Source organism: Epinephelus fuscoguttatus, linkage group LG2 (genome assembly GCF_011397635.1).
Source record: "Epinephelus fuscoguttatus linkage group LG2, E.fuscoguttatus.final_Chr_v1".
NCBI lineage: Eukaryota > Metazoa > Chordata > Actinopteri > Perciformes > Serranidae > Epinephelus > Epinephelus fuscoguttatus.
In genome coordinates this window covers 24358522-24376530 of record NC_064753.1, presented here as the reverse complement: position 1 = coordinate 24376530, position 18009 = coordinate 24358522, and the positions used below count along the sequence as shown (strand labels likewise).

Genomic DNA, 18009 nt, shown 5'->3' with positions numbered 1-18009 from the left:
GCCTGCAGCTGCTCTGTATGTAAATTATGATCAACGACTACATACTGTATGTGCGTATGCAAGTGCAAGTTTGTGAGTGTATGCATTTATACGTGACTGTGGGTGAGTGTGTGTATGGCCAGAGGGCAGCTGGCAGAGAGAGGAGAGCTATAGTTACATTACACTTTGTCCTCTATAATTACCACAGTCAAACCAGGTTTACTACTGTAAAAGCCAGACTCGAGGGCAGTACAACACAGCGGCCTTTACAGCATCATCAGTCGTCTGTATTGGCCTCTTGCCACACCATGCCAGGCTCCAGTGAGGCATTACAGAGGAATTTACTATAAAACACATGTAGTGTATAGAAAATGTCCACGGCAGACCTCAGGGTGTAAGCATGTGCACCGGCCTCAAAATGTGTGGTCTTTACCAAATTTTAAAAAAGGACATTGACGCAGTTACACAAGAAAGGAATTATCTGCAGAGTAAGATAGACAGAGGGGTCTCTCAATAGATAGATAGATAGATAAATAGATAGATAGATAGATAAAACTGTATGATAGAGAAGACAATGGCCAAAAACATCCCACAAACTCACACCGACACTGTACTCCCACTCGCACGACTTAGTTCTCACAGCCCAGCTTAACAGTTCACACATAGTTTACTAGACTGTGTCCCCAACCTGGCCCGTTGCATACACACATTTTGGTGCCAAATGGACACCCATAAAATCTCTACTGAAAACAGTTCACAGCAGGGTTCATGGTTTCAGGGGTTTAGAGCAACACCGCCCTCTGTGTTCCCCTTTCACCCTGTCCGCTCAAGTGGATTTGGACATTTGGTTAAATGAGAGCAGGATTGCGAGGCACAAGTAATGATAGGTGATCAAAGATATTGAGGCTATCGGTCCGAAGAGGATAAAGCCTGTGGGGGAAACTGAATATATTTCGGGAGATTCAGCGAAGCAAGCAGATATCCGGGCCAAGACTTGTGCATTGGTCATTTCAGCAAATCTCTATTAATGCGTTCCACCTCTCTACACTGTTGGAAGAAGTTTTACTATAGGGCTCTCTGCCAGAAAGGGATTTCTTGGTTAAGGTTTGGAAAATTGTGGTTTGCCTTAAAAAAAAAAGCTTTCTAGCAGAAACGGCTCTCTGGTAATGATGATCCGATAAATTGCAATCAAGGCCGTGTTCAGACCAACTTTCACCCTGCTTGAAGGATCCAGCAAACAGTTTAACGTGGCTCATCCACTGACACAAGACATGTCGTCCGGTAAGGCGCTGTATTGGCCAAATGTGTCAAAGTTCACATTCATAGTTGATGACAAGTTGAACACAGTATTTCTACTGTTTACACTGTAATCGTCGTCATGAAGAACAAAATAATTGCCATCATGATGATCTTCTAGAGCTGTAAAATCCCATGGAAGAACATTATAAACAGCTGTGCAGTGTTTTGGCAAGTGAGAAGTCTTCAGATTTACAGCATCTGTCACTCAAAATGCACTTCCTGGATTGCATTTCATCATCTCACTCATTATCCCTATCCCTTATGAGTTTTTAGACTGAATCAAGGGCAGACAAAATGCCTGCATAATACTGAAGTGACTTTTTGAAGTCAAAAGGCTAAACAGGTGTGTCAGATCCCTACACAGCTCCCCTATCTCCAGTATGACCTATGACCTTTGCTGACCCTGTCCTTGAGAGCTGGCTCTGCGGGGCTTAAAGGTCAGTACGCCTTCATCCGTCATCTATAAAGTAGCTCGGAAATCTGCACCCTGACAAGACCCAAAACCCCAACTTCCGTCTCAGCCTTCCTGCCTTTACCAATGACATCAACGCCTTTTAGTCAAAGAAACAAAAACCAACTTAAAAGCAGCAGTGCCACACACTTATTCTCTCACACTAGCAGTATAATGAGCTACCACGCAGTCATTCACTCTTTGCATTCAATGGCATTCCTTTCTGTAACAACACAGGATGTCAGGAAACTTCTGACACTGCTTGATTAAATCATTCTCTCCTCCCATTTTTCGAACTCGCCTGCTTCCTTCTGACAACCGTCTGCCACGGAATTTTAAAGTGCCTGTTATGATCCTCTTTGGCATACGTATATTGATTAATTTGGACTGCAAACCTATGAACACAATTAAGAGAAATGCCTATGACTTTTGGGTTAGCACTGAACCAATATTTTCAGGGATAACAAATGATCTGCACGGAGAGATAGTGCTAGCCATGTGAAAAAATACCAGCTTCTGTTAGTGTCAAAAACTTGACTCAGGTAATAGCTAGCGAACAACAACTGAGTGTTTAGCTAGGTGTGCAATTACTATTATAAAAACCAAGAAGCAAATGATATGCAGTTGACCAAAACTGTGAACAATGTGCGTCTAAATGTCACAAACTGAAGGTGTGTCTCTGCTAAGTTTGACTGTGTTAGTCTACTAGCAGAACGCCAAGTTAAAGGCTAACTAGCTAACCAGCTAAGTTAGCCAAGTAAATTTCCTGCTGTTTACATACTCAACTCCAACAAACTATTCTTTCACAAATGTACACAAAAAATAGATACATTGCTAGGGAGACTGTGTTACTCACCACCTTCACAGCAGGTCAGTCTTTTCTCTTTCTTTCTGTGGATGGTTGTTGTTGCTTTAGGTGTAAAGAAGCAGAGGGTACAAGGAATGGCTCAAGCTATAGACCCTTACTGTTAGTTAACAGTATGACGTTTCTGGTGGGCGGGGCTTAGCTGGAGGCAAAACAATTCCAGTTTCCTCTATTTTGTTTTGCTATCAAAGATAATGTTAGCTAATGCGCTAGAAAGTTAGCATCCCATATTCCTCTTAATAACTCCCCAATTTCTGATGAGGTGGATATGATTACCCTTAATACACATAACGTTATTCATTCATTCATTCTTGATAATAGCCTCTGTCCAATCCATTCGTCTTATCGCATTTAAACATAGTTGTCTTTGTTTTTGTTGGCAAGCAGTGGCGGCTGGTGTGCAATAAAATTAAAGTTTTAAACCATGACTCCTTCTATTCTGGCTCCCAGTAACACAACAAGACAACATTAAGACTCATGCATAGCTTACAGCCCTGTGGTGGAGAGTCATGTTTTGCCTCCAGCTAGTGAAATGACGTCATTGTGACGACGGCTCTGAAAGGGTCTCTGTTTACAGAGGTGGGAGGACATGGGGGTCATAAACTTCTGATAAATGCAGACGTAATCAGACTCAGTATTTCTTATTGTTGCTTGAAACATGAAATCATTTTATATTAAAAAAAAAATTCAACCACATATGTACTCAATAATTACACTTTTACCTATGTTCACACATCATGGATGTGTCAACAGAGCTGAACAGAGCGCCCCAGGAATGAGTCCTAAAACCCATACAGGAATGAGCATTTCACCCTTCACGGTTCCCTCATCTCAAAGTCAGTGGGTTTTATGAATGGATTTTTGGCTGGATGCCTGAAATAAGGTCTGTGGTTAACACAAGCTTGAGAGATTTTCACATTTTGTTCTACGACATAAAATACATCAGTAAAAACCCCACTCGTGGACTATGAAGCTTCTATGTGTCTCGAAAAAGGTGGTGCCAACAAGGGGCTAAATGAGACTACAGAGCATCATCATGCCAAGCTGCACCAAACACAGCTTCACAGTCTTGTTATGGTGGTGACATTAGGTCATGAGACCGTAGTGTAGATTGTTTATAGCCTAACATTAGATTTTTACTTCTGGCAATTGCATTTAGGCTTCAGTAAACATGAAAGTGGTGTTCATTTGCAAAGTTTATCTTGTAACATGTAAGTAACATAAATGTTTGTTTGCAGCCGAGCTTATTTTCAGCAATAATCCAAAATCAAATTGAAAAATCCCTTTTTGACAAGGGAACCGGTAAGATGCTAACTTCTGCGTCAACCTACAGGAAAACATCATCACTGTGGCACTGCCAGTCTGTCTCAGTGGCTAAACGTGGTACTGTAACAATAAAATAATCAAAAAACATTTCCCTCATAGACCACTATTATAAAGAGACAATTGTAAAACTGTTGAAAAGCTTTTAATAGTGAATTTTTAGTCCATTGAGGTTTTCAAAACCTCCCGAAGTGCATAAAACATATTTTCATATGTGTGACATATGTAAAGTGATCCCTATGTAAAGTGTAAGGGCTGAGCAGGACCAAGCGGGAGAAACACCAATGAGCTGCATGACAATATTTGTTAATAATAACTTCAGGGTAGAAAAACCCTTCATCATGTAAATTAAGTGAAACAGCGCTGTTCCATTTTTAGCCACCTAAAATAGGCCACCAAAAAGATCCATGCCAGTAAAAGTGTACACTATGTTTATAATATTTTCACCGCTTCACCTTCACGTAAGACCCTTGCCCTTGCCAATGGGGAACTGAAGCTGTTATCTCAAAACCACCAGACCCTGCTGCTAAAATACATTTTGCTGCAGCCCCCATCCACAGCAGTGCATTGCCTAGCTTCCATGCTGGTAGATTTGGTTTATTAAAGACGTTAGCAAAGCAACACAGTACATAAAATGAGCATAGCAGAAATGTCAGATAGGTCAGACCATGATGTTTAACTATGTAAAATGACAACAGAAATAGACAAGTTTGCCAATTTCATGTATCTCTGCGATTTAAATGACTTGCTAGTTGTGTTCCTGGAAGTGACTGTTGATGTAGGCTTCAAACATCAATGTGATTCAGTCAATGCCAAGTAAAACAGAAGGAAAAGAAACGTTTTTTTAATGTGCTAGGTGAGCAACTTTCATTCAAATGAATTAGCAGCATTTTGGAGTAAGACCCAGTTCTTATAATACAGCCCTGTGCTTGATATGGCACAGATACCCAGGCTGCCAATTTGTGACCAACCATGATACTGTGACAAATAAAATAAATCCCCTTCAACAAAAAAACAAGCATTATTCTTTGTTTCATGAACTGTTAAGACCATGATAGTTCAACATATTCAAAAATATTCCAGTGCCAAGGCAACACTGACTCTTTGTAAAGTCTGTTGGACTGGCAGGTTCAGGGAAACCGATGTGCAGTAGGCAACACAACACCAAAGCAGCAAGAGAGAGAACTTTTTGAGATTTGCTTGTGTAAGCAACTTTAATTGGAATGAATGGACGCAATCTTGGAGCCTCATATCAAGTTCTCTTAATACAACCATGACACGTATGCATAGTGGGCATGCATGGATACATGTACTGTATGTGCTGTATGCCAGCAGTGAAAGGGGATAAGTGTATCAGGGATCAAAGGATTCCCTTTTCCAATATGTTGAAGCCTGGGACATGGAGCTCAAACAGATATTACAAAGACCATGGGGGTCAGAATCTGCGGTGTCAAACACAAGTCAGGACACACACCACCCAACTGGCCAGGTAAGGAACTGGAAGACAGGGCTAGGTGTTGAGGTGTCTCTCAAACTAGTACTATGGGAGGCTTGTATATAAGTAGTCTTTGCAGGGTTGAGACATAAAAGGGGAGACAAGGAATGAAACACTGGAACACATCCATCTCATCTGCTCCATACAGGACTTGATCTCTCCATTCAGATATGGGCAAGAATGCAGCGCTGAGGGATGCTAGCGGGAAGAGGGTGATTAAAGCTTTGAGCCCTAAATCAAAACCCACCTCCAGCAGCTTTGAAATTAAGCCCCTTAAATACCAGAGGATTCCCTGTGAAACGCAAAGCTGTCTGTCAGCCTGCACTGCTGGGAGAGGAGAGAGGCACAGCTGCAGCAACTTTACAGGATATGTGCAAAACGAATGGTTTTGGCTAAACACACACTCATATACACACAGGCACGCATAACAACAGCTCACACCATATGTTGAGACCACACCACCTCGCATGCCTCAAATTAACACAGTTTTAATAGAATCCCCTCTCTGTGTAAAACCGGCTCTGTGGCCAGCGTGCTGTAATATTTCCCTCTATGATGAATTAATGAGAATGGGACTCCTTTTTCTTCTGTTTTCCTCTGGCTGTAATTTAAATCCCATTAACCTTCTCACCTTCTCTCAGCCTCCCACTCGCCTTTTCTCCTCTTCTTCTTCTTCTTCTTCTTCTTCCAATAATTCACTCAGAGTAATCTTTCTCTCCCTTTTCAACTCCACGTCCAGATTTGATGTGTAATTTTGCCCTCACTCCTTCCTTCACTACGCCATAAATCTTCCTTGGCGACACTGTCAAGATCCCGGCATGTTTTTCCTGTGACAGCAAATACCTCCTTTACAGGATGCGGGCCGTGCAGCGAGAACACAGCAGATCTTTTACACCAAACACATGTGAACGCACAAATCTGCACACATGCACAGACAAACACAGACAGAAGCTGCACATAGACACCGGAAATATGAGCCACACAATGATCACACACACAACCCACTCCTTTACACACACAGTGACTGACTGATTGAACTCAGTCACAGAAACCTGTCTCCACTCTTCTAACAGGTCAACAATAATCATCCACTCGAAACACACACTCAGCAGACCACCACACAAAAATAAACATTCAAGCATGGATACATTTACACATGTATACATATGCGTGCGTATGAGCAAGAGCGGCTTAATATGTCTGTGTGCTCGATATCTACGAACAGTCATATAGGATTTATCTCTGCGAGGCTTGGCTAATGATTCATTTATTTGCTGTTTTAGTCCCGTATGAGCTTGTACAAGCAGCAGACACACTGTTGACTATAGGGAGACTGTGGATTTAGTGATACACTTCAATTATACCCATCTATATCAAAGGCACGCAATCAATCCCAATCCTTACAACAACAAAGTAACGCAGCGCTGGTATCTAATCAGTTTCCTTAGGGCCTAAGCATTGGAGCGTTCAGTTATTTTCTCACCGTGTTATTGTTCTTGCTTTTCTCATTTTTCTGCATCTATGCTTGTCACATTTTTGCATTAATGTTTTTGATAAGTAATATCCATAGTAAATGTTTCTAAAAAAATACATTAATGCAAGCCCACCCCTGATGCTTATAAGGATTTTTTTTTTTTCTTTTTTTTTTTTTTTGCCTTGCCCTTTATGTCCTTTGCACCTCCAGCCTGTGTAGTTGGTGTCAGTTTAAGGCCTTGTCCACAGGGACACAGGTAATTTATGGTACACATTTTGGCCTTTTTTGCACATGCAAACTGTGTTTTAGGCCACTTAACCCTCTGTCCATGGTAAATTCTTTTAGACACTCTATCTTCAGTGTTGCAGAGTTGTTATGGAAAAAAGTGTTTTTGGCTTGTAACCGTTAACGTCAGATCGCACATTGTTATCTCCTTTGTAAGGCGTCACTTGTGAGGCAATTCCTGTGCAATGGCAGAGGTGGCAAAAATAGCACTGTCTCTAACTTTACTAACAAGACTTCTTGAAGTGTACAGATACTTTTCCACGATATGGAACAAAGGCATCAGAATGCACTACAGAGGTCACTCATTGCTGCTGAGGATGTATAAAGAGACCTGGATACAGCGTTCTTTCCTATAAAATTTGCTCAGTGGCTCATGAAGCCAAAGGGGCTCTATTTGCATAGTATAAAATTACCTGATCTTCTGCACTGTGGATCCCTATAGAGCAAGCGCACTAAAGAGTTCCAACGGCCAATTAAGCGGCTATCTTCCAGCAGCCAAACAGCTAACTTCCAGTTTAGCACTACATTCACTTGAATGGGGTTGCAATGATTTAATTGTATCGCTCCTCTAGACTTTTGAAATGTTATCCAACTGAGTGGATCAGATCCTGATTGTGAAACAAATCATTTCCTGGGGGTTGTGACGCTCATAAAAATGTATCCACTGATTTATAGACATCTCTTTCACAATGCAAGTCTAGCAAAAATGTCTTTTTGGGCCCCATGGCATCACGTGATGGACCTAGATGTTGTAATTCCACTTTTGGCCACTATGTAAAAATAGATTCGAAGCCAGGCACTGTTTCTTGGGGCTCAACTGCTACAGGTAGCCTTCCGGTAATAGCTATTTTTAAGACTGCTGATTAGCCAACATCGATTTGCTCTTCTTCTTCTTTGCATGGCTTTAGTGTTACAGTTATATCACCCCCTGTGAGCTTGGCTTGTGTCAGTGTGTAGTAGGCCTAAGAAAGGTAGCAGATGATAACACAATCAGCCTCTGAGAATGCCTCCTTGATGCATTTTGTCAGTGAAGTCTACTACACGATACACAGTTGAGAGGTCAGACTTGCGTTAGCAAGCATTAAAAAGAAATTGCATCAGTAGTTAAATGTTAAGGAGGTTTTTAAGGTGTTTGAAAAAGTTCATCTTTCAGCTGCCACCTTGTTTTCCTAGAGGCAGATGCGCTTGCTCATAGAGGTTAATTAAAGATGTCGTCCTCTTCACACCAGTCTCTTACTCTGCCTGCCCACATGTGCATTTTGTCTTCAGATGACTATGCTAACAATAATCTGACCCTTCAAAATTGTATGATCATCAGTAAATCTCTGACAAATCAATATGAACAAGCAACGACATTGTCTCTCATTATTTACACTCTCTCCCTTAAAGGATGAAAGGCAAAGTAATATGAGCCCACAGCAGTTTGAGTTAGTCACATCAAGACTGAATCATTTTTCAAAGTTACAGTGTTTTTATTGTAAAATTTCTCTTTTTTCCACACACAGTGTTTCAGTGCTGAGCTCCAGTGGAGAGATAGTAAAACAAAAGAGAGACTTTGTGCTGGAAAGACTGTAACTTCACAACATTATGCAAATCCATGAAGGAGAAAGGCACACTTCAGTGTTTCGACACATGGTGCACCTTCAGTGAGAGGCAAACTACTTCCACATCACTGCATTTGTTTGACAGATAACACACACCTCTTTCAGTGCAGAAGGTGTCAGAAATAAGTCACAAAGGACTCAGTAAATAAATATATCCTTTATCGTGTTGCTCAAAGGCACTTCAAAAGTAGTATGCCATCCTGCTGCTGCCTCATTAAGCAGGAAAACAACTACGTGCATGCAACAGTTGTAACCGACACACAACACTGGACATCTGTTTTACTGAGAGTGCAAGTGAAAGATCTGCTGACCAGCAGCCCCTCCCCAGACGCCGGCTGGTGGTCTATACTTACGCACCTGTCAAAGGTCATGTCCAGCATACTAATTAAACACCCAACAGCAGAGCAGAGAACATGATAACCACCCATCACTTGTGTTTGTGTGTGTGTGTGTGTTACATTTAACATCTACTAGAGTGTCCTAAGGCAGATCTCATTTCATGCACTAATTCATATCTTACCAAGCAAGGAAAAGAGACAGCACAGCACCATTCATCCTTTCACACTTCACAGGGTAAGCATTCATACGTGCACAATGATGTTTACTCCAAAGCGAGCGGTATAATGAGTAAAAACTGAGATCTCATTCTGAGCTAATCAAAGATTTGATTTGTCTCTGTTATGTCTCTGAATTCTGAACATTAAACATGATTCATTGCTGGAACTGTCCCTGTTCTGCAGCTGTGTGTTTGAAGCTCTAACTGAGACTGCAGTGTAACACAAAAACTAGAATTTAATAGAGTAGAATACTATATGCAAGGGTGTATTTATAATTGCACAGCCCCCACCCCACCCCCACCAGGCACACACAGTGCTAAGGGGAACCAGATGAGCGCTCCCTCCTGACAGCCCAAACCCCAGCGATGACAGACCCTCTCAAGCATATAGCATGACACTAAAGGACAAAGCACCTGTTCCCCCGCAGCTCTTTCGCACCTCCCTTTCCCCACAGAAACACACACTGGCACTTTCTCAGCCATGAGGTCACTGTCGCGCTCAGGCCAAAACTGGCTGTGCCACCTGCAACCCTACCAGCCCAAAATGATCACCCGAAACCCAACCTGCCCCGACACCCCCCTTTCATCACACCCACCCTATGATGCCTCAATTTTGGCAGGCAGTAAAGCTGGTCCCATAATTACACCCTATATCACTAGCATCCCCTCACATATGACTACTATGAGCTCATAGCTCACATGCGAGTGCTCATACTATAAAGACTTGAGACCATGAGACAAACCATTCAAACACTTATTTAAAGGACAGAGAGAAAATTAGGTGGACGACTCCAGACAGCTGGTGTAAGTGTGCAACATACTGAGGTTGCTGAGTCTGAATGGCATCCGCAGATGTTCTTCACGTGTCCTGCATGGCTGGACAGTCTGTGTCCGTTTGCATGAGAGAGCTGCTCACAGAGCCAACTGGCTGTCGAAATGCTCCTCAGCTCTTCATCCACACATCACCATCCTCATTTGCCCTGCACTCGTCCCTCATATAACCCCCGGTCCTCTGCTACTGGAAAAGCAAAGGTTCCGCTTTCATCCTCTTCACAGCGGGATAGGGGTTTTATGTGTATTGTTGAGAGAGGAGTGGAAAGAAACCAAACTTTGGAGAGAGGAAAAGGCAAGACAGCAAATGATGACAGAATGATCTCTCTTCAGAGGAAGTGTGTAGATGTACTGTTCCCTGAGCCGGCCCATCTGGACCACCTATGCAAGAATCCTCACTCATCAGAGTCACTTTTTACGAGGTTAGCATGCAGTATTTGATCATGAATATGTAAGAATAAATCAGAACACACAAAGTACAAATGTCTTTAAACATCCATCACTGTTAAATCAGCCAAATATGAGCACAATATGATTAACTGAGTGTGGAGATTGGGTGGAGTCACATTATCCCTTTGCTACTTACTTTAGGGGAGATCAGTGTCTCATGGAATCAGCATGGATAAATTACCAGTGACTAATTATATTGATTCATATGCCTTATGATATTAAAGGGACAGTTCACCCAAAAATCAAACACATACTTTCCCTAAACCCTGGAGATATCGGCCTTGGAGATGTCTGCCTTCTCTCCAACATAATGGAACTAGATCACATTTGGCTTGTGGTGCTCAAAGTGCCAAAAATATACATTTGAAAAACTCAACAGTAATGTCATTGTCCAGAAATCATGGTCTAGTTACTTAAGATAATTTACAGACCTGTGAGCAGTTTCATGTAGGGACTATTGTCTTTCTTTCTAACTATTTTCTTTCTTTCTCTTTTCCTGAGGGAAGGGTGCATCTAATGCTCGCTCACCTAGCGGAGCTTATCCCAGCTAACCCTGGACAGGTCACCAGACTATTGCAGGGCTAATATATAGAGACAGAGAACCATTCATGCTCACATTCACACCTACGGGCAATTTAGAGTCACCAATTAACCTGCATGTCTTTGGATTGTAGGAGGAAGCTGGAGTACCCAGAAAAAGCCCACGCTGACACGGGGAGACCATGCAAACTCCGCACAGAAGGGCTCCCCCCACCAGGAACCCTCTTGCTGTGAGGGGACAATGCTAATTCACTTGAAGGGAAATCTGTATTTTTGATTTTTAAAGTGAACTGTCCCTGTCTTCAACTATATTGTTTCACCAAGTATATCAAATAAAATTTTGGATTTTTGCTGTTTTAAATAAAAATTATTTTATTGACATGACAATTATCCATGAATGCTGGGGTCATCCTGACTATTAACTAATTGCCCTGAGTACACATCATCGGGACTTCTCTGAGCATGTACATTCATATGAACAGGTTGAGCAATCACGTAAATAATCACTGTGTTGTGTTGCTGCTGTGTTTCTGTGTAGTACTGATTTATTTGATGTTCTATATATTTCTCCTCAGTAGTATTGATTGTGTGGAAGATATGTATCTATATGACTTTGCATGATGTTGTATTTTTAAATCCACAATTTCTTTATTCTTCTCTTTTGGTGGGGTACCATGAAAAGCCCTTTCTGGGTCTCTACCTCACCTGCACATGTAAAAAGTTTTTATCTTACTTTTTCTCTCTTCTTTTATATCTCAATGTGCTAATAAACTTAACCTTAAATGTACTGTTTCTTATTATAGTCTGTCTTTGTGCTCCAGGTCGTCCCCAAATCTTACTTGGGAACAAACAAAATAAAACACATGAAAAGTAAGAGATGGATGGGTCCAATTTACTCTGTGTCTGTCTTAACTTAAAAACAATACAATGCTAAGATTATTATCCTACAAATAAAGATTTAAACTGAATGCTTTGAACAATCAGTTCAAATTCCTGTTTCACAGGCTGTTTGAGGGACTGGTAACAAGATGATATGGCTTTTGATTTGATAGGGATATGAAGATACATCAAGTAAAAGATGTCTTATTAGCAGGGTAGGCTTTTTTTTTTTTTTTTTTTTGCATTTGTGGTATGATTATTTTCATTGTCAAAAGAATTATTATAACGTACGACTTCCTTTAAACGTACTTCCTAGAAAATCCTCAACATGCTCAAACCAAAACAAACTGTTAAGCACCGGGCGAGACATACTCTATCATGCTTGCTCAAATAAACACACTCACACACACACATGGATACAGCAAACACATGGCTGGCCTTGGCCGTCAGATCCCCATAGTTTTGTCCTGGTGTTTATAGAAGTAAGTTTTGAGGAAAATGTTTGTCTCATCATTGTTCGCACAAGCTGTGTTGGCCGGCCCAACCAAGCTTTGCAGTCTCCAGCCACACACACACACACACACACACACAAACACTGTGTGAGATCTATTCTTCTGTAAAAAGGAGAATACAGTGCTCCACTACATGATAAGCACTGTCAAGGGTATCAGTGCTTTCAGTCTGAAACACGATAAAATTGTCAAAAGCACAATCTGCATGATGATGATGAACCTTTCTTTCTAACAGCAATGCCACAAAGCAAAATGTCAAAATCATCCCTTGCCATGTGACTCAGAGGTCGTATCAGGGCAAACAGTCTGCGCTGCTCTGTGGGAATGCAGAGGGTGATTAAAGGCTCATGGAAGACTGTCATTATAACCAACCTCATGAATTGAGTTAGACAATTTTGAAGACACTGGGAAAAAAGAAGATCTTCAGTTGTGTGTTTTATCAGATAATTTGCTTACCTTGTGTCTAGACTGTGGCGATGCTGCTTCTGGTTCTTTCCTCTCCCCGTCTGAGGCTCCGTGTCCATGTCTATCCCTGTCCTGCTGCATGCTCTGTCCCACCTGCACCACGGCCTTACATTCCATACATGATCCAATCACCAACCTCCTCCCATCATCCACCAGGAGTGTGCGTGTGCTGCGAGGTGCGTACAGGAAGACAGGTAGTCTGGCCACGGTAACAGCGCACAGCCTACCTTGCCTGCGCTGCTCCTTCCTGCAGAAGAAACACACAAAAGCCTCGCAGCTGTACTGGCGGGCCCAGGGGGAGCTGGGTGGCTGGGGGTTGGCACTGGATAAACTAGAGGTAGAAGGGGTGGAGGGACCCAGGCCCTTGCTCTCATGCTGGGCCCACTGAGTGTGCAAGTCATGGTAGCAGAGATTACAAGCTGACACCAGGCCTGTGGCGTCAACTGGCTTGGCACGGGGAGCAGGAGGGTGGACGGTGAGAAAAGGGAAGAAAGGTTCCCTCTCTCCACAGCGCCCAGGCGGGTTGACATGCAGCTGGTACTCTGCACCTGCACACAGCTCAGCTCCACACAGGTAACACACCGCCATGGAGCTGCCAGGGCGAGAGGCCACACCTGTATGGGAATGGGCCGGTCCTGACCCCTCAATGGCCACGGCAGCGTGGTACCTGACTAGAAAGGAGCTGACAGAGGTGATGAGGTCTTCACTGAGGCTGAGTCGGTATGCACTCCAGATTTCCTCCAGGATAAAATGGCACTGTGGGCAGCAGTGTATACGACCGTTCCTCACCCCCTGGGCATTAGGTGGGCAAGGCAACATGTTGATGAAAGGAAAATACATTGCACCACGGGATTTGCCAACACCAGCCTGTGCATATGCTACTCTCATATCTCCTCCACACTCCTGACCACAGAGGAAACAGGCCTCTTGGGAGGCCCTGGGTTCAGTGATGCGCTCCATGGACTCTGGAGGACTTTGCTGCGAAGGATGGAGAGAACCGGTGCCTTGGTTGAGGGGGACTACATACAGGCGCTGGAGGACAGGCACATCTGCCAGCTGAAAGCTCTGCCACTGCTGCATGAGGGAGGTGTGGCAGCTTCCACACACCAGGGTTGTACCTGCTGGACTGATAGGTATTGCACCTCGGGGTGGGGAGTGAAGCCACAGGAAGGGGAAGAAGGGCTCACCCTGTGCCCTCTCCTGTTTCTGAACACTGACTTTAAACCGGCCATCATGTCTGAGCCCAGCACCACAGATATAGCAAACACACTCCTCTGAACAGGTGTCCACAGCAGGGTGCGACTTTCTTGATGATAGGTCTCTGACAGGTCTAAACTGAGTTGTTGGGCCTGTTTTGCCCTCGTGCATGTCCATGTCATCATCACTTGTAATGTTAATCTCATCTTCATCAGAGTTGTCAGAGTTATTCTCCCTGGGAACAGCCATGTTAGATTTAGTGGTGACAGCAGCGGTGCCAACAGATGACAAAGCCGTGTTAGGGTGATCCTCACCCTTTCCTCGGTACAGCAGCGATGGATGTCTGGACGAAGCACAGCTGCTGTCGGCAACACGCTGAATCTGACGAGGCTCCGCATGTCTGACATTCCCATCATCCAGCCATCGCCTGTTGCGCATAATGACCCCGTTGTCTTGCACAGGTGCGTCAGAGAAAGCGCTGTCATAACATCGCTGAGGGAATCTCTCCTGGGACTTTGCCAGAGACTCTGATGATTGACAGACATTATTCATAATTTTAGCACCGCGCCTCGCCGGCAGAACACTCTCCGCTTTTGGCGATCCCTGCGCCCCATAAACACCCACCGGGTAGCGCATTGCCCGCTGTGAATCTGGGCTGTTTTTAACACTGATGACATTGTTCTTCCTGCTACTGTCTCTTGGCGATTTGCCAGACCCTCTCAGGCACTTGTCTTTGCTCACACCGGCTCTGTCGACTAAATCCATCTCCTGGTCTGATATGTTCTCGTTCTCAGAAAAAGACGAGAAATCAGACTCTGCGCCCCCGTCGTAGTTCTGGCTGCTGACACTGATCCTCCTCTCCAGATCATAAGAGATGTTCCACTCCTGTGGGACCCGACGTGAGTCGCACTGGTAGGGTCGTTTCAGCCAGTACATGCGCTTCTCAATGGGCGTCCTGCTCCGCTCGAAGGAGTTCCACTGCTCCGTCAGAAAGCAGTGGCACACGGCACACACCAGCGTATGTCCATCCGGGCTCACTTCACACGCACCCGGGGCTGGCTCCTGGTTTTGCAGGAACGGGAAAAACGGCACCCTCTCCTTTTGGTATGTCACTTGTAACCTCAATTCCTTCCCTGTTGTAACTCCGCTGCCACATATGAAACAGTGAACCAGTCCCCCTAATCCATTGCGATCAGCCCTGGAAGTGTTGCCGGGCAATGGGCTGTCCTCACCGGGCATAGCAGCAGCCATGAGTCGGTGTTTCCGAGATAAGGGTGCCAGTTCCTTGTCACAGGGGGAGTTCATTGTTTTTTAACACCCAAGCCTATGCTACATGGCATAACGTTAACAGTTAGGTTATGCTCATGGTCCACACTTATCTGCAGGTCAGGAAACCATACAATCACTGTTAGTTTAAGTTACTCACTGGATGATAAGATACACGATAGTCCATTGAAACTACAGCGTGCAGCGAAGGCAACAAACCGTTAACTGTTATCTTTCAAGGACAGGGAGAGATTCACTCAAAACAGCCACGAAACAGCACACAGGTCCTTGTTAATTAGAGTCTGTAGTCCGCATGTTTGCACTGGAAATCCGCAGGTAATGTGACAGAAGAAGTTGGGATCACGGGTCGCCTCTCCAGCGAACTTTCCTGCCTGCGCTCTGCAAACTTTGGCTGCTAACTCGCGTACACTGTACACAGCGCCATCCCCGATTCATGGGACCCGCTCCGACACCCCAAAGACAACCTCCACCCCCTGCCAGCCCCCAGTAATAATTTTACAGAGATTATGAGCACACACTCCTGCAGTAGCTGCCCATGCGTCAAAGTACTAGGCATGCACAGGATATCCACAGTTTAACATGGACAGGGGCGTGTATTTAATAAACAGACTCCCAGCGTGTAGGTGATCATCTGCGAGCAAAACTTCAGTGTTAGAGCCTGTCAGGGAGATTGCATGTGTGAGAGTGTTTAAATGTGGAAATACATGAACAGTCTTCTCCAACAGATGCACAAAGCTGACAGGGAACAGTGTGATCCCTGCCTCCCCCCCCTGTGAACAGGGGGGGGGAGGCAAGTTTATCTTTATAGCAGTCTGAGCAACAATGAAATTCAAAGTGCTCTTCAAAAAGCATCTAGACAAGATGCAAAAGAAAGACTATAAAAGGACATTTCAAAGCTATTTCACCAAAGAACTAAATAATAGGAAATGAAAAGTTAAAATGCACATACAATACAAGAATAAAAGTTACATTGCAGTGTCGGAAAAGGCAGCGGCACACAGATAAGTTAAGGGTTGCTAAGAATATGGCACAGCTGTTCATCAGAGCAGGCTGTCCAGTGAAAAGTGCAGAAATGAGGGAAGTCACCACAAAGCTGACAGAGCTACTTCACAGTTGAGATGGGAGAGACTGTGCAGTGTGACAACAGTTGTCCAGGTGCTTCACAAGTTGCAGCCTAGAATGGGAGATGGCCACTTTTGAAGAAAACTCACCTGACACCAGAGGTTCTCTGAAAACAGTCCTTTTTGCCACATGACTGAATATTTGATTTGTAAAGCTCCAGCCTGTCAGATTTAGGGGCATCTATTGACAGAAATGTTAACTAGGTTTTCATTATAGATTATAATCACCTGAAAATAAGAATCACTATGCTTTCATCACCTTAGGATGAGCTGTTTATATCTACATATTGAGAAGGTCTGCCATGTTATTCTACAGTAGCTCAGAACAGACAAATCAAACGCCAGCTCTAGATAGGGTCATTCACATTTTTGCATTCTGCATTTTCATGTCGGCCACAGTACTCCTCCTACACACCTGGCGCACGGGAGAAGTTTCAGCTCTGCAACCTCACTGTTAGATGCCACTAAATCCTGCATACTAGACCTTTAAAGGGCAACACCATCAAAATGAAGAATTGTAATATGTTATTGCCGTGGCTTAGGAACATTAAATTTATATTTGTGAACATGGGCTACTCTCCCAAAGACAAAACCAGAGAATTATGTCTCAGGCTTGTCATCAAGTATAAAGTCTGCTCCATACACAATGAATGACAGGCTGATTTTGTTTGTTTGGATCTGCAGAATGTTTGTTTTCTTTTCCTTTTTTATACCCCAAATGAGCTTTATTCTATTGTAGTGTTCTCAGCCTGAAACAGAGACGGTACCCATATACTTAGAACATTCCCCTGGTTATATTTTTGGACTGTCTTAGACCATAGGAATGACATACATGAATTTGAAAATGGGCGTAGTTCACCTTTAAGCCAAATGCTGCACATCAGCAGAAACAATGAATGCTGCAAATTCAGAGAAATCTTGTCAGAAATCCCCCTGCAGTTTGCATGACTACTGTGACTTGGGAGATTTATTTTCCAGCAGACGATGATCCCACACATAAAGCCATGAGCCAGGAATGGCTGTCAAGAGTCCTGCATGTACACATCTATCTATCTCTATCAGTTTTGTGTGTCAATGAAAACACAAAGTGATGCCGTGGACCTGACAACACAGTTGATATCTTCCTCACTCCATGCACATGCAGACGCATCACAATATTTACAACCCTGCTGTACTCCAGTCAAGAAATCAACCCTTAAACACTTGCGACATCTAACAATGACACATAAACAGTTGTGTCTATCAGTTCCACTGTGTGCTGCCCCCTGGCTTCATCCACTGTCCAGTGACTCAGATGTCAGAGACTCTCCCACCTTACTACCTCTGTAGCTCCCCATTTCTTCATCCCTTCTTTCATCCATTACTCTTGTCATCATCACTGCGTCCCCTGGAGACA

The 18009-nt window shown here is 43.6% G+C and overlaps 1 protein-coding gene across 1 annotated transcript in view; it reads right to left on the bottom strand.

Annotated features, from left to right (window-relative positions):
- gse1b (Gse1 coiled-coil protein b) overlaps positions 1–15911 on the bottom strand; it is a 188610-nt gene extending 172699 nt beyond the window's left edge. Inside the window, exon 1 of the mRNA XM_049565113.1 lies at positions 13000–15911. Within this exon, the coding sequence (XP_049421070.1) occupies positions 13000–15510 (2511 nt within the window). The 5' untranslated portion in view covers positions 15511–15911. The remainder of the gene's footprint in view (positions 1–12999) is intronic.
- Positions 15912–18009: the final 2098 nt, after the last annotated feature.